A 25,027-nucleotide genomic window follows, 5' to 3' on the forward strand; every position below is an offset into this window, starting at 1 on the left:
GATACCTAGAATTAAAAGCGTATGAGATTTGTAAACTATAGAAAACAAATGTTTGTGTATCTCACTATCTCAACTAAAACTGAAAACAAAATTGCTTAGAGAATGATGTGAAAAATCAAAACCAGCACTCAACTAACCGGGACCGGTTCTTCATGGGGTTGCCAAATTACTCACATTGGTGGTAACTTTTGGTTTCGGGGTTGTGGTTTCATCTTCACGGCTGAGTTCTGGGCTCCATCTACTTATAGTTTGCTCTTCCACTCTGTAGTTCTCCAAACACATAGGCAGGTTCACATCCTCTCTGTTAGAATTACCACTGACATGGAGAGTTAACAACGTTTTGGCAACACTTCCGCTTAACCGAACAGCACAATGGACATCAGACCACACTCTTAACCGGTCACTATCACCAGACTGAACCAAAACAGAGTATTCAGAGTGGACAAGAGATGGATGGTGACGGTACGCCACGAAATCCACACCGTACTGCAGCCCTGATCTTAAAACCCAGTTCTTGGAACGCAAATGTAAATAAGCTTTGAAAAACACCGGGAAGTTCGGTCTTTTTGATCTCATGTACATCCATATCTCTACTTCGTTCTCCAAGCAACGACCTTGAAGGGTGAGTTTGATGCATTTGAGGATGTAGAGCAAATAGAAAGCTTCTTCAAAGGACAACTGAATCCATTTCTTGACTTTCTCAGCGGATATGCCGAAACAACAGCGGCGGAGCAGGTCAGCTTGCTCTGGCTCGACGGCTAGAAGCACGTTGCAGCTCGAGAGGGAACCGGATGACTCTGTTTTGGCTAGAGATAGCTGGAGCTCTGAGACAGATTTGGAAATAGGTTCTGCAAGAGCCTTTGCTTCAGCATCTTTAAATTTCCATCTTGGTCCCATGGAACTAAGCTGCAAATAGCAATAAAAACCAGACCTTTTGTTCATAGTAATACAAAAAGAAAACCCATGTAATGTTGATTAAAGATAATGTACATGCTTCTGCTTAAGGTTTGTCATCAACCACAAATCATATAGTCTAGGAACTATACTTGCTCAACAACGATAACTTCTGCATTATCATCGAGTATTTTTTGTTAAGATTTGAGTAGTTCAAGCACAGATATGTGTCAGTCAGATCATGAAGAATCGAGACTAAATAACCATGAAGATAAAACAAACGCACGTTCTCAAGAAAGCTACAATCACACTTCCCATATAAAAATATTCAGAGTTGCACATAAAAATAAAGTCTTCTCTCAGACATTTTGTCGAACAGTTTCTCTTCACTATTTTTATCTAAAAAGATCCACAGAAACACGCACCAAATTGCCCACAGCATATACATCCAAAATCAAATGCATGGTTCTAGAAGTTGAATTCAAACAAAGTAATTAATTGATACCAAATCCATTCACAAACACGACTTACCAAACTCAAAAACACATGAGTTACCTGATTTGTCGTGTCTGATGTCGGTTTAACTTCTCTATCAATCCGCCGCGATATCGACCCGAAGGAGCAGAGGAATTGGACAAAGCTATTGAAGAATTGATCGACGGCGGAGTAAACAACGCAACTTACCTGTCTTAAAAAGAAACAAATGCGAATGACGGTTATGCCCTTTTGACTAAAAGTCAACCAAGTAAAATAAATATCTTGCACCACCCACACGTGAGTGACTAACTTGCGCTCTCTTCTTGTTTATTTTAGTTTGACGGTCAACACACACACACGTGCGTGACTAACTTGCGCTAGCTTGTAGTATACACATTTCGAAAAGGCCTATGTAAGTAGCAGAGAGCGAAGAAAGAAACCACCACTCTTCACTTACACGACGAGAGTAAAACCCTAAGGCTAAAGGGAAGTGATGGAACGTCGCGGCTCGGATTCCAACAACGCTCGCCGTTTCCAGACGGAGGAGCCGCTCTCTTCCCGATCTCGTACTCCTCACCAGCAGCAGCAGCAACCGTCTGCTCCCGCTGCCGCCTGGAGGGGTTCGGCGCCTGGAGGGGTTTCGAGGAATGCGCGTCGCGGAGGAAATGGGAAAACCCACGTGGCAGCCGCTGGTGGTGCACGGGGAGGCGAGCGGAGAAACCCTAACGCTAAAGTCGGTAACTTTCGAAATGAGTATGTGTATGTCCCTAAGAGACCTTCGCCGCCGGTTGTTAGTTCGGCGAAATCAGGCGGGGAGGGTGGTTCGACGGTTGAGGCCGTTACGGGAAAGTTTAGCGGAGATGTGTTGTACAGACTTTACTTTAAGGGTTTGGTGAGTGAAGAGAGTGTGACTGGGAAGGGGAAGATGATGGCTGACGTGGCGGCTGGATTTGGGGTTGCGATTTGCGACCAGAGGGATACTCTGTTGTTTGAGTTGAAGGGGGAACTTGTTGGCCGTGACACGAGCCGTCAAGGAGCGGAGATTAAGGCGTTGACACATGGGCTTACCGAAGCCTCGAAGCTGGGGATCAAACGTGTTGCTGTGTTCTGCGACTTTTATCCCATTTTCCAATACGTAAGTTTCAGACTTTTCCTGTTTATTGTTATGCTTCACTCTCACTTGCTCCTTTTTGTTGCTCTTGCTGTTATTGAATCCGTGTAGAAAGGTATGTTCTTTTTGTTTGGTTCAAGTTTCCTCTGTTCTGTAATAAAAAAAATATGTAAGCTAAGTGTGTTTATTTCTCTGTTGGGGTTTCATTCGGTAACTGTTATAACTAGAGAAAAAAAATAACAACTTGTATAAAAAAAAATTGAAGAAAAGAGTTGTAATGACTACTCTTTCATTTTATATCGTGTGATAATTTTTTAGGCCATTCTTATTTCTCTTTGCTTTGAGATATAAAGAACCTTCAATAGCTATTAGAGTGTAGACTGTGAGCCCTAAAGTCCTATGCTTGTGTGTTTGCTATTGTTATGATTCTTTATCAAGCTTTTTGATACACTTTTGATGTATCGAACTTGTATAAGATCAGAGAATAAGAAAATAAAGAACTTTGTATTGATGAAAGCGAGTACAAGAGTTTTTCTTAGGAGTTTCTCACTCTCCTCTCGACTGATTTCACAATACAATCGATACCTCTCTCCTCTCTCTACTCTCTCTCTTTATACAAAAGTTGTTACGCTAAGGCTCGTGATCCCATGCTCTCCTGGTGACCAACGACGCACGTGATCCTGTCTGTGACTCAGCAACAGAGCCGTTATTCCCTTATTCCTTATCCATCTTCTAGAACCTGCCCTCAAGTACCAACGTTCTTTGGGCCAATGAACTCCACTCCCTCTCCTCACTTACGGGCCCTGCGAGAGTACTGATACAAGATCGGTGGATGTGTGGCCTCATACGTATCAATACCATCCCCAACGAAATTGACCTTGTCCTCAAGGTCAAAACCCGGAAACCTCTTCTTGATAGCAGACACCCATTCCCAAGAACACTCATGGTCAGGCAGATCCTTCCACTTAATGAGAACCTCTTTCTGACCCGTACCACCATGAATGCGAGAAGACAACACTGCTGCTGGCTCGACGACCAGTTCACCTTCGCTGTTCAACTGAGGAGGCAAGGGTAAACTGTCACCAGTCTCCCCCACTGCTTTCTTTAACTGAGAGACATGGAATGTAGGATGAATCTTTGCCCCGGCAGGAAGTTTCACCTTATAAGCCACTTGTCCCACGCGTGCTTCAACCTCAAACGGACCATAGTAGCGAGCCGAAAGCTTCTCATTGAGCCTCCTTGCCAAAGTTTTCTGTCTGTAAGGTCTCAACTTCACATAGACCCAATCTCCGACTGCAAAAGTGAGCTCTCTTCTGTGTTTATCAGCCCTATCCTTCATCATTTGCTGAGCGCGGTGTAGATTCTCTTTCAACAGAGTTAGCACTGCATCTCTATCTCTCAACTGCCCTTCCAACTCAGCATTCGTCGTAGAACCCGTCTCAAATTTGATCCATGTAGGTGGGTCTCTGCCGTACAACGCACGAAACGGAGTCATCTTCAACGCGGAGTGAAATGCAGAGTTGTAACTCAGTTCTGCCCACGCTAAGTACGTAGCCCACGTCTTAGGCTTCTCACTAGCGAAGCACCGAAGGTACGTCTCCATGCTGCGGTTGGTTACCTCCGTCTGTCCATCAGACTGGGGGTGGTAAGCGGTGCTAAAGCATAAGCGTGTCCCTGACAAGCGGAACAGTTCTTTCCAGAATGCGCTGGTGAAGATCTTGTCACGATCAGACACGATTGTACGCGGGAAGCCATGAAGCTTGACTACCTCTTGGGTGAACAGCAGAGCCACATCAGTAGCAGTAAACGGGTGACTGAGACCGATGAAGTGGCTGTACTTAGAAAGCCTGTCAACGACTACCATAATAGTGTTCATCCCACGGGAGCGGGGAAGACCCTCAACGAAGTCCATAGAGATGTCTTCCCACACTCTTGCAGGGATTGGTAATGGTTGGAGCAGACCCCCTGGAGTCAGCGTGGAGTACTTGTGACGTTGGCATACTTGGCAAGCTGAAACGTAGCGTCGGATGTCAGTCATCATCCCTTCCCAGAAAAACAGCTCCCCAATTCTCCTCTGTGTCTTTAGAACACCACCGTGACCCCCCAGTTTGCCGTCGTGATATTCAGCCATGATCACTCCAATTAGTGACGATGTCTTGGGCAGGACAAGCTTACCCTTTCTCAACAACCTCCCGTGCACCACTGAGTAGTCAGGGTGTGTTGTAGCATCCGTCTGCACCTCAGAACGCAGCTGTTGTAACGCTGGATCCTTATCAACCTCACAGGCGATCTCCTCCAGTTGTAGAGCGGTTGTCATGGATACAGCAAAGAGTTCTCGCGGAGTAACTTGTCGGGACAGTGCATCTGCTGCTTTATTCTCCAAGCCAGGCTTATACACGATCTCGAAGTCGAATCCCAGCAGCTTAGTCAACCATTTTTGATATTCAAGGTTCACCTCTCTCTGTTCCATCAAAAATCTGAGGCTTTTCTGATCGGTACGGACCACAAAATGACGTCCCAGCAGGTAATGACGCCACTTTTGAACCGCAAAGACGATTGCCATGAGCTCCCTTTCATAGATAGACTTCATACGCTGTCGATCAGTCAGAGCTTGACTGAAGAAAGCGATAGGACGGTGGTTTTGCATGAGAACGGCGCCCAACCCAAACCCCGAGGCGTCCGACTCCACCACAAACGGAAGTTCGAAGTCAGGCATCGCCAAGACCGGGACAGTAGTCATAGCTTGTTGGAGTGCTCGAAATGCCTCCGTTGCGGCGACGTTCCACACGAACTGCTCCTTCCGTAGCAGACAAGTAAGCGGTCTTGCAATGTTCCCGTAGTCCTTGACAAACTTGCGGTAGTAGCCCGTCAAACCCAAAAAGCCCCTCAACTCTTTGACATTTTTAGGCTCCCTCCACTTAAGCATCGCTTTGACCTTCTCCCCATCCACTGCAACACCATCTCCAGATATAACATGGCCCAAGTACTCCACTTGCGAGCTCCCAAACTGACATTTCTTGAAGTTCGCATAAAGTTTTTGATCCTGCAGAACCTTCAGAACTATCTGTAAGTGTTCCTTGTGCTCTGCCACCGTACGGCTGTAGACCAGGATATCGTCAAAGAAGACGAGGACAAACCGACGGAGGTAGGGACGAAATACTTGATTCATCAAAGCTTGGAACGTTGCTGGAGCGTTTGATAACCCGAAGGGCATCACGCGGAACTCGTAGTGACCGTCGTGAGTGCGGAAAGCCGTTTTAGGGATGTCCTCCTGCTTCACAAGTATCTGGTGATATCCTGAACGCAAGTCCAATTTGGAGAACACCTGTGCGCCATGGAGTTCATCGAGCAACTGATCGATCATCGAAATCGGATACTTGTCAGGAACTGTCACCTTATTCAGTGCCCTGTAATCCACGCAAAAACGCCAGCTGCCATCCTTCTTCTTCACGAGGAGTACAGGACTGGAGAAGGGACTTCCACTCTCCTGTATGATACCCGTAGCGAGCATGGACGCAATCTGACGTTCAATTTCGGCCTTTTGTATATGGGGGTATCGAAAGGGCCGAACACTGACAGGTCGTGCTCCTTCCTCCAAAGTGATGCTGTGTTCTTTCCCGCGGGATGGTGGAAGTTCCGTAGGTTCTGCAAATACAGGAGCATACTGCTGCAATAACCCCTTCCACTCCTCCGGTAGAGCCATTGCGACGACCTCCTCAGCAGTTTGCAAACTGCCAAATTCCACCAGAACTCCCTCCCCTTCCGCCTCCACAATCTTCCAGAGGGATTTCAATGAAACTGCTTCAGAGTGTAAACTCAAGTCGCCTTTCAACTCGACCCACTTGCCAGCAACACAAATCTTCATCCACTGCTGTTGCCAGTTCACCCGCATCTCGCCTAGTGGGTCAAGCCATTGCACGCCTAAGATGATATCTGCAACTCCTAACTCCAAGGGAAGGAAGCTGGTAGTGAACTGACACGAAGGCAGGATCAACGTCACTCCATCCACAACACCTCTGCCTTGTACATTCACTCCCCCAGCTACCAGCACGCCATAGCTCCTCGTGGAGCTCAGAGGAAGCTTCAGTTCGGCAATCAGCTTTGAGGAGATGAAATTGTGTGTGGCTCCGCTATCGATGAGCACCACCACCTCCCGATTCTGAATGACTCCCCGAAGCTTCATTGTTCGTGGTGAAGAGATCCCCACCACTGAGTTGACTGATACCTCCGCTACCAAAGCTGCGACCCCCTCCACAGTTTCCTCCAGCTCGCATGGTTCATCCAACAGCTCCTCTTCGACACCATTAGGATGAAGCAGCATCACCGTCAACTGAGCTTGAGCACACGGATGGTTGGGGTGAAACTTCTCATCACATTTGAAACACAACCCCTGCGCCTTCCATCGCTCCACTTCCGTCGGAGTCAGACGACGAAACGGAGGCTTGAGGCGGCCATGATTTGTCGCAGCCCTAGCTCCGATTCCCCGCTGTGTCGCATTAGGAAATGTTGGTTGAGTTTTGGGCTTGGGTTGCGCGACAGTCTGGGCCTGCACACCGCTAATGGGCTTACTCGTGTGAGATGGCCCACTAGACATCTGCTTCGAAGGTTTGACCGGAGCTAACGCCTCCTCCGTCTCCCAGTCCTCCACCTTCAACGCAGCTCTCATCATGTGTTGTAAGCCCCGAGCATCCAGCATCTTCACCCCTTTACGAATCTTACCCAACAACCCATTCATGTAGGCGAACTCCAGCACCGACTCAGGAACTTCCGGCGCGTGAGAAGCCAGATTGATGAAATCTCTGTGATACTCACGAACCGTTCCTTCCTGAAGAATCTTCAACAGACGTTCGCCGGCGGAGACATCTTGAAGCGTCGAGTATTGAGTTAACACACGATGCTTAAGCTGTTCCCACGTACGAAAGGGGTTGCGAGTGCGTTCCCACCGGTACCACAACAGTGCATCACCGGAGAAACACAGCCGCACCAGTCGTAGCTTCTCGTCCTCCATAAACTCCCCCAACTCAAAGTATTCCTCCACCCGTAAGATCCATCCTTCAACCTCCGAACCGTCGAATGTTGGAATATCCACACGGCGGGACCACGACGGTTGACGCCAAGGCAGGGGATCGTCGTTAAGGTTGGATCCCTGACCCCGGTGGTTCCGGCTGAAATAACCGTCTTCACTCATCAGAAACGGCGTCGGAAACTTCGTCGGGCTCCGGTGAAGGATCTCATCATCAACTCTGCTCCCGATCGTTGGTTCAGAGACAAGGTCAACAGATTGATGTGCCTTTCCCTTCTCCAACTCTCGCAGCTTGACCTTCTCGGCTTCCTTCTCCTTCTGCTCAACCTCCCAACGACTGAACATGACAGCCAGTTGTTGCTGCATCACGTTCATCGTCTGCTCTATCGGCGCCAAACGAGAGATCTCCTGCTCCACCAGCGAGATCCGACTCATTTGTTGCTGCATCTGCTCGAGCGTAACCTCAGGATCCTTTTTCGGAGGCATGGTTCCCAGATTCGAAGGCTCTGATACCAAATGATACACTTTTGATGTATCGAACTTGTATAAGATCAGAGAATAAGAAAATAAAGAACTTTGTATTGATGAAAGCGAGTACAAGAGTTTTTCTTAGGAGTTTCTCACTCTCCTCTCGACTGATTTCACAATACAATCGATACCTCTCTCCTCTCTCTACTCTCTCTCTTTATACAAAAGTTGTTACGCTAAGGCTCGTGATCCCATGCTCTCCTGGTGACCAACGACGCACGTGATCCTGTCTGTGACTCAGCAACAGAGCCGTTATTCCCTTATTCCTTATCCATCTTCTAGAACCTGCCCTCAAGTACCAACGCTCTTTGGGCCAATGAACTCCACTCCCTCTCCTCACTTACGGGCCCTGCGAGAGTACTGATACAAGATCGGTGGATGTGTGGCCTCATACGTATCACTTTTCTTGTACTATGTTTCATAAAAAAATGTATTTTTTTTTTCAATGCAGGTCAAGGGGAACTGGGTGCCTAAGCAAAAAAAGATTTCCATGCTGATGGAAGATCTGCAGAAGATCAGGCAACAATTCTCGTTTGTTCAGCCTGTTCTGGTATCTGGAAACGAAGTTAAGTTTGCTTATAAACTCGCCAGGGAATCGATACTTCCTCGTGGAGCTGCTCGCCAAGCAAAAGTAGCTTGGAAAGAGGAGTGTCTCATCTGCTACAGCGAGTTCGATCTCGAGCGCATGTTTTCCGTTGGTAAATGCCGTCACCGCTTTTGCTTCCACTGCGTGAAGCAGCACGTGGAGGTGAAGCTGCTTCACGGAACGGTTCCAAACTGTCCTCACGATGGCTGCAAGTCCGAGATGGTTATGGATGCGTGTCGCAGGCTTTTGACTCCGAAACTGAGCGAAATGTGGAAGCAAAGGATTAAAGATAACGCGATACCTGTCGCGGAGAGAGTCTACTGCCCTTATCCTAGGTGTTCGGCTTTGATGTCCAAAACCAAGATAACTGAATCTGCCAAGAGCTTGCTCTCTGTGTACCCTGAGTCTGGAGTTAGGAGGTGCGTTGAATGTCGTGGACTCTTCTGTGTGGATTGTAAAGTCCAGTGGCATGGGAAGGTGTCATGCACCGAGTACAAGAAACTGCATCCTAATCCTCCAGCAGATGATGTGAAGCTAAACTCTCTCGCGAATAACAAAACGTGGTGTCAGTGTGACAAGTGCCAACACGTGATTGAACTTACACAGGGATGCAATCACATAACTTGCAGGTATCTCTCTATCTACTACTTGTTGCGTTTCAATTTTTTTTTTGTCTTCTTTAACCATATATATTAATGTCATATCTCATTTTGTATTGTCGTTAGATGTGGGTTTGAGTTTTGCTACAACTGTGGAGGAGAATGGAACAAGGAGACGGGGACTTGTGCTAAACACTGCCCCACCTTGGAGGAAGCATGCTTCACGCGTCAAGTCTGTGTGGGGACTAACAACTACTATGATTATGATGATGAAGAAGACTATGAAGAAGATTATGATTCAGATTACGACGTGGATGATGAAGATTCTGATTACGGCTTTGGTGACTTCCCATTTGGTTTTGGGCAGAAGAATATGAATGATGCTAATCCTGAAGATTCCTTTGATCCTTTCTCCGAACTGCCTCCTGGTAAATGTGCCCTTTCAAAAAAAATTTCTCTAAAGTCGAGTATTCTGAAATAACAATCTGTTGGAAAAATTCATGTAGGTGTGCCCCGTTCCCACCGGATGCTGGAGTACAAGGCTCTTCACCACATGCTTAACCCGGGTGTGGAGTTTGCAAGTGAGGACTGCCCATACTTTGGAAAGTATGGAAAGTACGCTACGTTTTATGACTCGGACGGCTATGAATACGATGATTACTCCAACCCTTTCCATCCTGACTACGACTGAGGTTTCTTTTCTACTTGCTTCATTAATGAGTTTGATGGGTTTGATGGATTATGATTGACTACAATAGTTCATAGGGTTAGATTGGTATGTGAGTTCATGTCTAACTGCACAACAAAGAATCCATAAATTCATAACTCACATTCTAGTAATATGAGTGTATATGATGTACTTGATTGTTAATAGTGGGGTTGAAATAGTCAATGAAGCTGACCTTGACTTAAATATAACGTCTATTATGCTTATTATTATATGAAGAAAATCATCCACCTCATATTACTTTTACTATGCATTATCTTAACGTCGGAGAATATCTCTCGCCTCCTCGTAATTCATACGGCAAAATAACTTTAGAAACGTTATCAGTCAGTCAACTTGAAAGTTCTAATGATTTGAATTTTTAGTTAACTTCCAAATCCGTTTTTAACTTATGAGAAATTTGGTTTTTTGCATCTTCACCGTCCTTTATCTTCTTTAGTGATCAGTCTATTGACATTTTCCTCTTACATAAATACAAAAGACCTCATCAGGTCCCTTCCTCTACACCTCTACTTTTCTTCTTGGAATTCATTTTTCTGTCTTGACTAAGACATGTTTTCAAAAGTCTTTAGTAAGAGAAACGTAATCTACCATACAGATTCCGAAGCAGTCGTAAGTTGACTTTTTATGTCATATTCAATGTGGGTCTACACTCTATACAGCTAGAGAGAGTAAAAGAGATACTAATTGCTAACCATTGGAGCAGATAAATGCAATAATTAAAAGAAAACAAAACAAAAGAAGCAAAACGATCTCTCTCAGTTTCATTACCAATGACTAAAGGATTGGTTCTGAGAATGGTCTTGATGATATGTTATTTTCTTCGCTCATCATTTCAACAAGAGCCACCGTTTGTCTACAACAACTTCGACCAAGCAGGCAACAATCTCCACCTCGACGGTGGTGCAAGAATCCTCCCACAACACGGTGGCGGCCCCCTGCAGCTCACAAACGCAACGCTTCGCCAGATGGGCCACGCTTTCCTCCAGCAACCGATCGATTACAAACCATCCGAACCAGTCTCCTTCTCCACGCATTTCGTCTGCGCACTTCTCCCAGCAGGCGAGACGAGCGGACACGGCATGGCGTTCGTCGTCTCTCATTCCACGGATTTCACCCACGCCGAGCCCACAAGGTTCTTCGGTATCTTCAACACGTCTTCGAACGGATCCACCTCCACGCGCGTGCTGGCGATAGAGCTCGATACTGCTCTAGCTCCGGAGCTGAAAGACATCAGTGATAACCACGTTGGGATCGATGTGAACAGCCCGGTGTCTAAACTCTCAGCCAACGCTTCTTATTTTTCGGACAGAGAAGGTAGAAACATAGACGTAAAGCTACTGAGTGGAGATCCTATTCAGGTTTGGGTTGATTACCAAGGAAACACACTCAACGTTACACTGGCACCTCTCAAAGTCCAGAAACCGAGCCGTCCTCTCTTGTCGTCGACATCCATCGATCTCACCGAGATTGTGCAAGGTAGAAGAATGTTCTTCGGGTTCTCCGGTGCAACCGGGTCGATCATGAGCTACCAGTACATACTCGGGTGGAGTTTCAGCAAAACCATGGCGTCCCTTCAAAGCATTGACATCTCAAAGCTTCCTAAAGTTCATCACCCTAGCAATAATAAACATCAGGCTCCATCGTTGGCCCTGGATGCTCTGCTTAGTTTAATAGCTTTCTTGGTTTTGGGGCTTCTCTTTGGAGCTTACATGTATAGGAGAAACTTGTACGCTGAAGTAAGAGAGGAGTGGGAGAAGGACTATGGTCCACTCAGATACTCCTACAAGTCTCTATACAAAGCAACGAAAGGGTTTAGTAAAAACGAGTTTCTTGGGAGAGGAGGTTTCGGCGAAGTCTACAGAGGAACACTCTCTAAAAGCAGAGAAGTGGCTGTGAAGAGAGTATCACACGACGGTGAGGAAGGTACGAAGCAGTTTGTAGCTGAGATTGTTTGCATGAGGAGCTTAAAACACCGGAGCTTGGTTCCGCTTCTTGGTTACTGCAGGAGGAAACGCGAGTTACTACTAGTCTCTGAGTACATGCCGAACGGTAGTCTTGACCATTACTTGTTCGATCATAACAAACCGTCTCTTCCGTGGTGGAGAAGAGTTATGATTGTGAAAGACATCGCTTCGGCTCTTAGTTACTTACACACGGAAGCTGACCAGGTTGTTATACACAGAGATATCAAAGCTGCTAACGTCATGCTGGACAAAGACTTCAACGGAAGGCTGGGAGATTTCGGTATGTCGAGGCTATACGACAGAGGAGCTGATCCGACCACGACGGCTGCGGTGGGAACAGTCGGTTACATGGCGCCTGAGCTTATAACGATGGGACCTTCCACCGGAACCGACGTGTATGCGTTTGGTGTTTTCTTGCTCGAAGTAGCTTGCGGGAGGAGGCCTGTGGAGTCCACGTTGTCTGCTGAGAAACGGTTTCTGATCACGTGGGTTTGTGATTGCTGGAGGAGGTCTTGTTTGGTTGATGCTAGAGATCCGAGGTTGGTAGAGTTCTCGGTTCAGGAAGTGGAGAGGGTTCTGAAACTCGGTTTGCTGTGTGCGAATCTTGCTCCGGAGGGGAGGCCGAGTATGGAACAGGTTGTGCAGTATGTGAATGGAAATGTGGATTTGCCGGAGTTTTGGCCGCATTCTCCGGGGATTGGAGTTCTCACTCCAATGGCGGTTTCACAGATCCCTTCACTCTCACTGTCATCTTCCTCCGGCAACAACTCTATGTTTGTTACTCACTCGGTGGTCTATGGGAGGGGACGGTGAAAGTTTCTAACAAAGTTGCCCCTTCTTTGGTCTCTTAGTATTGACAATATACTCCATCAAAAAACAAAAAACGAATGGTCTTTCTTGTAAATTTTGGCGGCTAAATATTTGCAAAGCAAGCTGATGTCACTCTTTTTATTCAAGGCGTGAGCCTATCATAGATCTTCAGAGCTTGAACTTTGTCTGAGATACTTTTTTTTTATCAGCTGTTGTTCCTTACTTGGGAATGAGTCAACCAATTTTTCTGTTGTTCTGCAATGATCTGGTTATGATATATATTTTATGTCGGAGAATTGGCAAACATCAAAGACACAGCATGTTTAATCTTTAACTTTTATGCTAGATTACTAGTGGTATAGACTTTTCATTATTGTTGATATTTGCTTCGGCTCTCATTTGTGCTTACATGAGCTCACCAAGTTTGTTATACGCCCAGATTTCAAGGCTTCTGATGTTATGTTAGATGCTGAGGTAAAGGGAAGGCTAATAAGTTCTGTTATGGCTTTTTACCACCACATGGGCAACATAAACACTACATATATGCTTGGTGCTTTTTTTTATGCTTGAAGGAAACCTTTGGGAAGAGACATGAGTGGACTGGATCCCAGTCCACGGACTGACGGTTTCAAAATGTTGGAAAATGGTTTTAGTTCTGAGTTTGACAGTTAGAATTGTCAGCTTAGGAAGTCGAGATGTCTGTGAAACTAGGGGTTCTCTGCACACCAGAAGGTCCATAACTAAGAGCTTCCATGGTAGAAGTGGTACAATATCTTGAAGTTGCATTATTTCTTGCTATTCTGGGATCACTTCCTGTTCCCTGCTGATTATTGGATTTTTCTCATTAGCAGTTATCTAGAAAATGTTGAAATCTACACAAGATGCAGGTATCTGACCACTAATAAACTCTTTCATACTGCCACACAAAAAGTTGCTTACGTGGGTAGTTAGTAAATAATCCTATATATGTACTATTATATTAGACCTTTGTGGAATATAGGTTGTGCCGTGTAAAAGAATTCTATCTAATCGTATACAGCTCTTACTGTGGCTACTAGTACTACTATGATATTTACCAAACGATGAAAGAAAATGTAATTTATGGATTCTGAATAGCAGAAGAAGAGGTTTATGCTCTAGTGGTTGAATCTCAGCTTTCTTGACTTGATTTGTTGTTCATATGAGGATGTATTCTCTTGCACCTAACCTACCTAGAGGGCTAAATTAAGAAATCACAAAGATTACAGGCTGACAAGGTAGGACCTAACTCTAGTGTCTACTTTCGATCACTTGTGATAACCATCATTTAAAGAACAATCCTAGTTGTCATAATCATTCCAGGCTTTTTTTTCCTAGGCTTCTTAACTTCGATCTGGCTCATAATTAAATTGAAATACTATCATACAACAACATGGTTTTTTTCTTTTCAATTCTGCGTTTGAAAGGTCAAGAGCATGTTTAAAATACGGTGTTTTATTTGTCTGCTTCCTTAGAAGAAGACTAGAAACAGGAGACGAATCCAATGAAAGTTGGTGCACGATGCTATCCCTACATATATTATTTAATTTATAAGCGTCTGTTACACGCATTATATTATTTATTTTTGTTTCAGGGTACCCCATGTAGCCGTTGCGTTGTCTATTTAGATTGAAGCTGATATCATATAAGTTAAAGTATTGAGAATTATTGTCTCAAATAGAATAATTCGAAAACCACGTTAAGCTTTATTTAATATCATCGTGCTTTTGTAAAGCCAAAAAAAATGTTGATTCCTTCCTTTGGTTAAATAAACAATATTAGAAAGCTAAATAGGCTTTGGATCACTGGAAAAGAAGCATACATCCTTTTTTTCTGTTCACTTTTTCTCTACAGCTTGCAGATGTTATGAGATGAGATGCATCACTATCTACACATCAGATCCAGACTCTCTGTTTCATCATCTTCAATGGCTCGTGGGCAGTTGCTTCAGCAGATCCTAATAATCACTTCTCTCCATCTGATATCTTTATCAACCCAACAAGAGACAAACTTTGTCTACTCAAACTTCACCTCCCAAGAAAATCTTTACCTAGATGCATCCGCAAAAGTACTACTCCCCAGTGGATTACTCCAGCTCACAAACAATTCAGACTATCAAATGGGCCGAGCTTTCCACAAGAAACCGATTGATCAGTCGATCACTTCCTCTTTTTCAACTCACTTCGTGTGTGCTCTGGCGCCTAAGCCAGGCGTCGAAGGAGGCCACGGTCTTACCTTTTTAGTATCTTCCTCTCTCGATTTCTCGTTTGCACAGGCAACAAGATACTTAGGGGCTTTCAACGCATCAACGTCTAACGTTCTTGCTGTCGAGCTCGACACTATATGGAACCCAGAGTTCAACGATATCAAAACCAGCGACGGTCACGTTGGTATCGACGTGAAAAGTCCTATATCTATCGCGGTAGCTCCATCATCTTACTATTCAGACACGAGAGGGAAGAACGTGAGCGTGAACTTATTGTCCGGGAACCCTATACAGGTCTGGGTGGACTACGAAGACTCTGTTCTCAATGTTTCGCTGGCACCTATCGAAGCCAAGAAGCCGAGTCGCCCTCTCTTGTCGCAACGGATCAACTTTTCAGATATTTTTCCTGATAATAGATCGGAACTGTTCGTTGGATTCTCTGCTGCAACGGGGAACGCTGTGAGCGATCACTATATTCTTTGGTGGAGTTTCACCACAAGCAAAGGAGGAGGAGGAGGATCACAACTTGACATCTCGAAGCTTCCTCGAGTTCCTCATCCGAAACCTCTTCCCACGGTTCGTCCTAAGGCTCCGCGTAAGAAGCTACCTCGGTGGATTATCGGCCTGGTTGCTTTTCTTGCTGTTGTGACGTTGGCTGTTCTCGCGGGAGTTTGTTTCCACCGGAGGAAGAAGTTTTTGGAAGTTTCCGAAACGTGGGAGAAGGAGTTCGATGCGCATAGGTTCTCTTACAAGTCCTTGTACAGAGCGACGAAAGGGTTTAGTAAAGATGAGTTTCTAGGGAAAGGAGGGTTCGGTGAAGTCTACAGAGGGAGCCTTCCTCAAGGAAGACAGATAGCGGTGAAGAGAGTTTTCCACAACGGTGATGAAGGTGTGAAGCAGTTCGTGGCTGAGGTGGTGAGCATGAGATGTCTGAAACATCGGAATCTTGTTCCGCTTTTCGGTTACTGCAGGAGAAAGCGTGAGCTTCTTTTGGTCTCTGAGTACATGTCTAACGGTAGTCTCGACGAGCATTTGTTTGATGAGGCGAAACGTATTCTTTCTTGGAAAGAAAGGCTTGTGGTTGTCAAGGGAATAGCGTCTGCTCTCTGGTACTTGCATACAGGTGCCGACCAGGTTGTTCTGCACCGAGATGTCAAAGCTTCCAACATCATGCTGGACGAGGAGTTCAACGGTAGGTTAGGGGATTTCGGGATGGCTAGGTTTCATGAACACGGAGGGAGCGCAGCCACGACGGCTGCGGTGGGGACCGTTGGTTACATGGCGCCTGAGCTGATCACGATGGGAGCTTCCACCGGAACCGATGTTTACGCATTTGGTGTTTTCGTGCTCGAAGTAACATGCGGGAGGAGACCTGTGGAGCCGCAGCTGGAAGGTGAGAAACGGCATATGATCAAATGGGTGTGTGAGTGCTGGAAGAAGGATGCTCTGCTTGATGCTGTCGACCAAAGACTGGGAGATGAGTTCTCACCGGAGGAAGTGGAGATGGTTATGAAACTCGGTTTGCTGTGTTCGAATATCGTGCCGGAGTCTAGGCCTACGATGGAACAAGTGGTCTTATACCTAAACGAGAACATGCCTTTGCCAGAGTTCTCACCTTATACTTTGGGGATAGGCACATTTGCTCCGGTTCTGGTTGATGCGGCTTCCCTTGTTGTCTCATCCGCTTCGTGGAGTTGGTCGGCTTCCTCTTCGACCAACCACTCGCCTTACGCTTATCAGGCAAGGGATCAGCCATGGGGACAGACGATAGAGACTAAGGACTCTCTTCATATAGTTTTAGAACCTGAGAAGCCTAAGACTCAGACTCTCTCATCTGCTGTCAAAGCTGTGACATTGCCTGCAGAAGATCTCGAGTCCAATCTTTCCAGCATCAGCAGTCAGAGGTAATCCATGATGTACATTCATTATCACCCAAACAGATCTTAGTAGCTCTCAAGATTGTTTTTTAGTAATCTGTCTCACCTGTCCCAATATAATCAGTTTGTCTCTCTTTGTAAATGTTTACCGTATACATGTTTCCTCTCTCTGTTACCAAACACGGAAACGAGATTACTCCTCAGGCTATTGTTCCTCAATATATATATGCATTGGTCAGATACTAAATGACTCTCTGTTAGAACGCTGTTTTGGTTTATAAGTTGTAACTGTGTGCTTATGTTGTAGTAATGAATTATTGAGATGTTTTGGTTTATATATGTTGTATGCTGTATATGTATGGCTAATGGAAACTTATAAAAAAAATGTATGGCTGTTGGAAAGCTTCTAAATGCTTAGAATTTGCATGTATTTGAGAACGTGCTAAGCACATGAGAGTGACTATTGGATAATAGTCATCAAGTAGTCATAGATCCCTTACATTCATACATGTGACAAGTATTATGCCAGGAGATTATGCCAGCCGTTGTTTTATTGTGTACTATATAGTTTACATTAAGAATGATGGTTGTAGATATAGATAGATGTTTCTTAACTAAACTTATTCGATCCCAATACACAAACAAACAAACCTGTTTCTGGGTACACCACATGCAGCACTGCATAGTTTCAACTTGGGGTCATTTGTGTTATAATATTGTTAAGCTTTTACTTAATGTTTATATGCTTATTTTGTTACCCTTAGGGGTTGTATAAATTTCAATGAAAGATTTCCAGATCCAAAAACATAATATTATTTCTTTGCTGTCACTGACTTGTATTTCATTTCAAGATTCATCTCTTAATTTGCCATTATTGACTTGGACTTAACTATTCACATATCAGTTTAAACGTGACTAATGTGTGAAAAAAGTAATATTGGTTTCTTCTTTTGTCAACATCCATTTACAATACTATTCTGGCTTCATGGAGTTTGATCTAGTATTTTAGTTAGAATAGATCATGTGAAAGAAATACATTAATATTATCCAACAAATCTACAAGTATATATAATCAAAGAATATTGAATGCAAAATCAAGGTCAAACATTATAAACTAGGAGGAATAAACAAGCAAGTAAACAAGATAGGTGATAAGTCTGATTTAAAGTCTTCCTAGCATTTTCATGTATTGATATATACAAACAAAGAAACATGAATGTGGCAGATGATAAATATTTTATTAGTTTGTTTTACTCTTTTTGTTTTTCGAACATTATTGTATTAATTATTTTGCAGATAATAAAAACTTTGGTTGGTCGGCCTAAACTTAATGCTTTTAATAAGATAGATTGGCTTCATTCTCTAGACCATATGTCTAATGTCATTTGAGTTAGACATTGTTAGAACCAGACAAGAGACCATACATTTATTAATGAACAACATGACATAAAATAAAGGTTGAAGGTAACTGTCATGGTTACATTTCATTTGGTAAATTTTCAACTCAGAAGATGCCCATGTGAAATGCATTTCCTAAAGATAATTGGCCTTGAATTCATGTCTTAAAAAATATAAACCAAACTACTCTTCTCTTTAATTCATCAGCAATTAATGGCTATTCAAAGATTGCATCTGATCTTGGTGATTTTCTTTAATCACCTGATTTTCTTGTCAAGTCAACAAGAAGCAGCAGGTTTCATCTACAATGGCTTTCTCAAAGCTCAACCTGATCTTCATCTAGATGGATCTGCAAAAATCCTCTCTCCAGATGGATTGCTGCAGCTGACCAACGCCTCAACACAGCAAATGGGTCATGCTTTCATCAAGCAGCCATTTGATTCATCTGAGAAGAACTTTTCATTCTCAACTCATTTTGTGTGCGCACTTGTGCCTAAACCAGGAGCTGAAGGTGGCCATGGAATCGCCTTTGTTCTGTCTTCCTCCTTAGATTTCACAAATGCAGATCCAACACAGTACTTGGGTCTTTCCAACATCTCAACAAACGGATCTCCATCTTATCAGCTTCTAGCTGTTGAGCTTGATACTGCTAAAAGCGCAGAGTTTGATGATATAGACAAGAATCATGTCGGTATAGACATCAACAGCCTCAGGTCTATAGAGTCAGCTTCAGCTTCTTACTATTCAAACACCAAAGGGAAGAATCAAAGCATGAAGCTCTTAAGTGGAGAGCCTTTACAGGTGTGGGTGGATTATGAAAGAACTTTACTCAATGTCACAGTTGCTCCTCTAAGAATCCAGAAGCCAGACCATCCTCTCTTGTCAAGATCCATCAATCTTACTCAAATCTTCCCGGATCAAAAACTGTTTTTTGGATTCTCTGCAGCAACAGGGTCGCTGGTTAGTTACCAATATATCTTGGGGTGGAGTTTCAGCAGAAGCAAAGAGTTGTTGCAGAGACTGAACTTGTCAAAACTTCCTCAGATTCCTCATCCAAGAGCCAAACAGAAGCAAACATCTCCCCTGCTTGTTGTTTTGTCTGTGTTACTATCACTCATAGTGTTGGCTATTCTTGGAGGGGTTCACTTACACAGGAGAAAGAAGTATGCAGAAGTCAGAGAAGCATGGGAAAAAGACTATGGTCCACACCGGTTTTCATATAAATCTCTATACAAAGCAACCAGAGGTTTTGACCAAGACGGTCGTTTAGGGAAAGGAGGTTTTGGAGAAGTCTACAGAGGGAACCTGCCTCACATTGGAGATATAGCGGTGAAGAGAGTGTGCCACAATGGGAAGCAAGGGATGAAACAGTTTGTAGCTGAAGTAGTGACTATGGGAAGTTTAAAGCACAGAAACTTGGTTCCTCTTCTTGGATACTGCAGAAGGAAAGGAGAGCTTCTTCTGGTCTCTGAGTATATGTCTAATGGAAGTCTTGATAGATACTTGTTCCACAGAGATAAACCATCTCTCTCATGGCCACAAAGGTTTGTGATTCTGAAGGATATTGCCTCTGCTCTCAGCTACCTGCACACGGGAGCTAACCAGGTTGTGTTACACAGAGATATAAAAGCTTCTAACGTCATGTTGGATTCTGATTTCAATGGACGGTTAGGAGACTTTGGAATGGCTAGGTTTGAAGATTACGGAGATAGCTTGCCCGCCACGGCTGCTATAGGAACAATGGGGTACATGGCACCTGAGCTAACACTAATGGGAACTTCTACAAGAACAGATGTTTATGCATTTGGTGCTTTCATGCTTGAAGTAACATGTGGAAGGAGACCATTGGATAACAAGATTCCAGCTGAGAAAAGGCATTTGATCAAATGGGTTTGTGACTGCTGGAGAAGTGGTTCTCTGCTTGATGCTGTAGATATAAGATTAGGACATGAATACTCAGAAGAGGAAATATATATGGTTTTGAAACTAGGGCTGCTCTGCACAAACGTTGCTGCTGAATCAAGACCAACCATGGAACAGGTGGTACAGTACATAAACAAGAATCTCCCATTGCCCAACTTCTCACCAGATTCTCCAGGGATTGGAGTTTATATTCCGGTTTTGCTGGGCGCGGCGTCCACTTCAAGAAGCTCTTTAGAACCATCGGCATCTCCTCCTTCACCTCATAACTCTATGTTTGTTACTCACACAATCACATACGGAGATGGAAGGTGAAGAATTTAATATCTTTCTTACTATTTTCAGACAAATACAGTGTAATCAGTGTGTGTATATCAGTTTTGGCTACTTTCTCGATTTGTTGATAAAAATTGGATGTGAAACTGTGATTGAAACATCATAAAAGGTTATACAATAGCAAAAAAATTCATTACTAAAAAAAGTTGCAACAAAAATCTCACAAGTTTCAGACCATAGTCAAAGACGGCAGGAATGAAAGAACAAAACAGAACAAGAACAGAGTAGTCATATTAAAAAAGAGAGAAAAAAAACACATAGAAACTTACAGATATCGGATCAGTTTCCTGTCATTCCAAATGACTTGGCTGTAGCATCTCGAGGTTTGGTAAGATTGCAGTAGCTTCACCATCAAGAACAACAAGTTCACTGTGATTCTTGATGCATTTGGTTGAGAATTTGACACTAACAAAGCAGAATGAAGATCTAGTGATGATGGAGAGAATAGCTATTTTTAAAAATTATTACAATGGGTTTTAATAAAATTAGCTTACATGTACTTATTCTTGGTTTCTCTTAAAGTTGTAGCTTGTACAATTCCGAGAATATCATCCCCTATGTAAACTGGTGATCGAAAATGCAGAGTTTGAGATACGTATACTGCTCCAGGCTGCAACAAGACCAAAGCGACTCAATCATGTTTCTCCAAATGTGTATAACCATACAATATTAGGGCATGTAAGAAGGTGGATAAATGCAAACTAAAGCTAGAGAACTTACGAAATGGGCAGAGATGATACGAGGAAACATGGAAGACACAAGCATCCCATGAACAAGACGATTCTCAAACCCAGCTTTACGAGCAGATTCTTGATCAAAATGAAGTGGGTTCCAATCATGGCTCACCTCAGCATAGCCCTTAACATCTTCACTTGAGAACACTCTTGCTTCTCTTAAAACATCTCCCACCTTAAGTATCTTTGAATTAACTGATGAGAAACACCTCGAATCAAGGAGATGTCTCGGAACAAATGTCTTCGCCAGCATTGTTTCACCTAAAACAACCAAACAAAACAAACCTCAGGTCTTATAACTTCCTTTTCTTCAGTAGTGGCAACTTGTTCTCATTGAGTCATTTTCTCGAACAGCTTATAGGCACACCGTTGAAAGTCAAAAAGGTACAAACTTTGCCAAAATTTTATCCCAGTTGCTCACACTAAAGGATCAACTGAAAACCTTATAATCAATAGAAACATTATAAACTCGACAAGTAAGAGAAAAAACAGAGCAGTTTATTACACGCACAACTTACTAATACCACATTGACTATGAAGCTCTAGTATTGATCCAGATTCAACCATGATTTATAAGAAGAACATTCAGATTACGATCTTTTTATCTTCTTTTAATTATCAAAATAACATACATAAGCTGGTCTCGCAATTGTGCTTATAAATTGCTAATTAAGATCAATGCAGAATCCATATAAAAAGAAACTACCCAAAAGAAAAAAAAAACAAACTTCTTGATAAAGCTGCAACAGAGAAGAGGATAGGGTATCACCCTTACTGTAAGGAGTTGGATTTGACTCATATCTGTTTCGCTGATGATGTTCTTGTATTCTCAGACGGGAAGAAAGGATCGATTGAAGGGATACTGGCTGTTTTCAAAGATTTTTCTAAGATGTCTGGGCTTAATATCAGTTTAGAGAAGTCGACATTATTTCTCGCGGGTGTAAAAGCAGAAGATAGTGTCTCGATCTTGGAGCAATTTCCTTTTGAAGCTGGATCTTTACCAGTAAGATATCTAGGGCTTCCCTTGCTAACCAAGAAAATGACAGTAAGAGATTATAGTCCCCTCATCTCTAGAATCAGAACTCGTATTGCTTCGTGGACTGCGAGGCATCTAACCTTTGCTGGTCGTCTTCAACTAATTGGTTCTGTTATTTATAGCATTACCAACTTTTGGATGTCTGCGTTTAGTCTTCCGAAGATGTGCATTAATGAAATTAACAGCATCTGTTCAGCTTTTCTTTGGTCAGGACCAATTCTGTCGACTCATAAAGCCAAGATAGCTTGGATAGATGTATGTAAACCAAAAGAAGAAGGGGGATTAGGCTTGAAAAACTTGTCTGAGGTAAATAAAGTCACCTACCTGAAGCTTATCTGGCGCATTATCTCTGCAAAAGTTTCTTTATGGGTGAAATAGATCTGGAAATATCTCATACGAAAGGGGTCCTTTTGGAGTGTGAGTGAGAAGAGCTGTTTGGGGTCATGGATTTGGAAGAAAATTCTTCGTCTAAGGCCGTTAGCAATGCAGTTAGCTAAAGTGGAGGTAAATAGTGGCTCTGATACATCCTTTTGGTTTGCAAGATGGTCGCAATTGGGAAGTCTTATTGAGTTAACGGGAGAGAGAGGCTGCTTGATAATGGGTATTCCTATTAACTCAACAGTGGAAAGAGTTGTGCAGACTTATAGAGCCAGACGCCACAGGTTTCTTGTCTATCAACAGATTGAGAAAGAAATTCTCTCTCTTAGAAGACAGGGGCTTAATCAACAGGAAGACGCTTGTTTGTGGAAAAGAGATAATGGGGATTTCAAGCCAGATTTTTCCACTTCTCAGACATGGAACATTGTAAGAACTCAATCGCCTAAAGTGACGTGGTTTAAAGGGATTTGGTTCCGAGAAGCGACCCCAAAACTCTCCTTCATTGCTTGGTTGGCGATTCAAAACAGGCTAGCCACAGGTGACAGGATTATCAGATGGAATCCTCAAGCCATAACCACTTGCTGGCTCTGTAACTCAGCTGAAGAAACCAGAGATCATTTGTTTTTTGAGTGTGGCTATTCGAAAGAAGTTTGGAGAAGCATTATGGGGAATCTTGCAGGCCATAGGAATTTATTTCAATGGTCTCAGATTGTTCAGATTCTGATAAAAGGCCTTCGTGAAAGAGTGTCAACTTTCCTATTCAGATATGGGTTTCAAGTGGTTATTTATGCGATTTGGTATGAGAGGAATGTGAGAAGAGTTGGTGAAGCCTCACAAACTACGAGCTGTATGATAAGAAGACTTGACAAGATGGTTCGAAACAGGATTACAACTTTGAGGAAGAATCCGGGAGGGAAGTATGAGAAAGCAATGGAAGTGTGGTTTGGAAGAAATTGAAGTCATTGAAATTTTGGTTTTGTTGAAGTTCTTGAAGGGTTTTGGCAGTGATTTTTATCAAAATGCTTTGTCCCCTAGCTATGAACTTATTACTCTTTTTTCCACATTAGAGTTTTGTCCCATTTTGGGTTTTCTCTAATGAGGGTTTTAATGAGGATAAGTTCATAGCTTTCCCAAATTTGACTTGTTCCTCATGGTCAAATTTGAGGGGGATTTAGAGTTTTTGGAGTGGAAGTTTCTTTTTTCATATTGGAGTTCTTAGCTTTTTCTCTCTTTGGTAGTAGATTCAGAAAGGTTGCACTAGTTGTAAAACAGTTTTTTTGTTTGAATAAATTTAAAATTCTTTAAAAAAAAAAAAAAAAAAAAAAAAAAAAAAAAAAAAAAAACTCTATAACCATTAAACTTGCATTTGTTATATATGTCCGCGCGATGACACAATCTCCTCTCAGTAACTATCACTTGCTTCTTCGAGCATGACTTGGAAGATTTCACATTCGATGTTGTTACTAAGCTTGGTTCTCGAGTAACCCCCTCCTGGTTAAAACGGTCATACAAGACGGAGTTCTCAGTCTGAAGCACAACAACACGATCAAACCACCGCTCAGGGAAGAAGTCACAGTACATGGTAGTCCACAATGTTCCCTCCTCCTTCCATTTACCTCTTCAAGCTCATCACACACCTACGATCAAAAAAAAATTATTAAAAAAAAGAAAGGCTATATGTTGCTAAAGAAAGATTCTTCTCACACGAGCGAATGATTTGGGTGTTCATACGACAGCTTCATTCGTAATATCAATTCATCAACTTCATACATCAAATCTCGAAACCGGATAATGATCAGTTCATCAACTTCTTACCTACAAGATTCCAAAATTACATCAAAATTGAAGAGTGGCACGGTCTTGTCTATTTTGTATGTTTTTGTTTCTTTTTATTTACCTACAAGAGCGCCGTCAAATTTAGAGATAGAACCAAAATCCACGTAGAGATGGAAGATGATGGAAAGAATCTCGGGGGGTAAATAACTCTTTCATTGCAATGCAGTAAGAGGTTCAGAAAAGCGTGACCTACAGTTTACGATATTTCGTGTTAGTCCGCATATGCAGCCAGACCCCAAATGAAAAAAAAAAGTTATGAGAGATCAAATTGATAAAGATAAATGATGACAAACATTAGTTGCTAAATATTTTAAATTGATCAACTATTCTCAAATCACAATTACACCACGTCTTATATTTTGTTTTTAAAATGACAATAGAATGAAAAATCTAACGAGAAAACGAACACATTCAGGTTTACAATCATCACGTGGAGGTTAGTCATTATAAAAATTTAACCAAAACAGTTTTAATACATTTTGAATTAACATTTTTACAAAAAATAAAATAAACAATATAAATTTTGACGTAGTTTCTCACACAAACATGTAAAGAAACAACCGCGT

The 25,027-nt window shown here is 42.9% G+C and overlaps 7 protein-coding genes across 11 annotated transcripts; 5 read left to right on the forward strand and 2 right to left on the reverse strand.

Annotated features, from left to right (window-relative positions):
- Positions 1-6: 6 nt before the first annotated feature.
- LOC108843863 (tRNA-splicing endonuclease subunit Sen2-2) lies at positions 7-1,584 on the reverse strand. Of its 2 annotated transcripts, XM_018616999.2 has the most exons (3): positions 1,450-1,555; positions 991-1,066; positions 7-906 (listed from the first exon to the last, which is right to left on the reverse strand). In XM_018616999.2, the coding sequence occupies exons 2-3, from the start codon at positions 1,012-1,014 to the stop codon at positions 151-153; spliced, it is 780 nt and encodes a 259-aa protein (XP_018472501.1). In that variant the 5' UTR covers positions 1,015-1,066; positions 1,450-1,555; the 3' UTR covers positions 7-150. The 2 variants fall into 2 exon arrangements, with proteins under 2 accessions (XP_018472501.1, XP_018472502.1); XM_018617000.2 differs by lacking the exon at positions 991-1,066 and having other exon boundaries at positions 1,450-1,584.
- A 225-nt stretch (positions 1,585-1,809) lies between these two features.
- Positions 1,810-10,027, forward strand: LOC108846123 (E3 ubiquitin-protein ligase RSL1-like). The gene is made up of 4 exons (XM_018619332.2): positions 1,810-2,506; positions 8,485-9,248; positions 9,345-9,646; positions 9,725-10,027. Exons 1-4 carry the CDS (start codon positions 1,865-1,867, stop codon positions 9,907-9,909), a joined length of 1,893 nt encoding a protein of 630 aa, XP_018474834.1. The 5' UTR covers positions 1,810-1,864; the 3' UTR covers positions 9,910-10,027.
- Positions 10,028-10,641: 614 nt separating this feature from the next.
- On the forward strand, positions 10,642-13,104 carry LOC130508424 (L-type lectin-domain containing receptor kinase I.7-like). The gene has a single exon (XM_057003942.1). It carries the CDS (start codon positions 10,719-10,721, stop codon positions 12,723-12,725), a length of 2,007 nt encoding a protein of 668 aa, XP_056859922.1. The 5' UTR covers positions 10,642-10,718; the 3' UTR covers positions 12,726-13,104.
- A 1,304-nt stretch (positions 13,105-14,408) lies between these two features.
- On the forward strand, positions 14,409-17,162 carry LOC130508423 (L-type lectin-domain containing receptor kinase I.9-like). The gene has a single exon (XM_057003941.1). It carries the CDS (start codon positions 14,617-14,619, stop codon positions 16,852-16,854), a length of 2,238 nt encoding a protein of 745 aa, XP_056859921.1. The 5' UTR covers positions 14,409-14,616; the 3' UTR covers positions 16,855-17,162.
- Positions 17,163-18,277: 1,115 nt separating this feature from the next.
- Positions 18,278-20,535, forward strand: LOC130508425 (putative L-type lectin-domain containing receptor kinase I.11). Its single transcript, XM_057003943.1, has one exon. It carries the CDS (start codon positions 18,435-18,437, stop codon positions 20,454-20,456), a length of 2,022 nt encoding a protein of 673 aa, XP_056859923.1. The 5' UTR covers positions 18,278-18,434; the 3' UTR covers positions 20,457-20,535.
- Positions 20,536-20,580: 45 nt separating this feature from the next.
- Positions 20,581-22,364, reverse strand: LOC130508426 (3-hydroxyacyl-[acyl-carrier-protein] dehydratase, mitochondrial-like). 4 transcript variants are annotated; one of them, XM_057003945.1, is made up of 4 exons: positions 21,987-22,364; positions 21,198-21,472; positions 20,972-21,087; positions 20,581-20,882 (listed from the first exon to the last, which is right to left on the reverse strand). In XM_057003945.1, exons 2-4 carry the CDS (start codon positions 21,462-21,464, stop codon positions 20,768-20,770), a joined length of 498 nt encoding a protein of 165 aa, XP_056859925.1. In that variant the 5' UTR covers positions 21,465-21,472; positions 21,987-22,364; the 3' UTR covers positions 20,581-20,767. The 4 variants fall into 4 exon arrangements, with proteins under 4 accessions (XP_056859925.1, XP_056859927.1, XP_056859924.1 ...); XM_057003947.1 differs by having other exon boundaries at positions 21,981-22,364; XM_057003944.1 differs by lacking the exon at positions 21,987-22,364 and adding an exon at positions 21,730-21,890.
- Positions 22,365-22,730: 366 nt separating this feature from the next.
- LOC130508739 (uncharacterized) lies at positions 22,731-23,582 on the forward strand. The gene has a single exon (XM_057004392.1). The coding sequence runs from the start codon at positions 22,731-22,733 to the stop codon at positions 23,580-23,582; it is 852 nt and encodes a 283-aa protein (XP_056860372.1).
- The last annotated feature ends 1,445 nt before the right edge of the window (positions 23,583-25,027 follow it).

Source organism: Raphanus sativus, chromosome 2 (genome assembly GCF_000801105.2).
Source record: "Raphanus sativus cultivar WK10039 chromosome 2, ASM80110v3, whole genome shotgun sequence".
Lineage (NCBI taxonomy): Eukaryota > Viridiplantae > Streptophyta > Magnoliopsida > Brassicales > Brassicaceae > Raphanus > Raphanus sativus.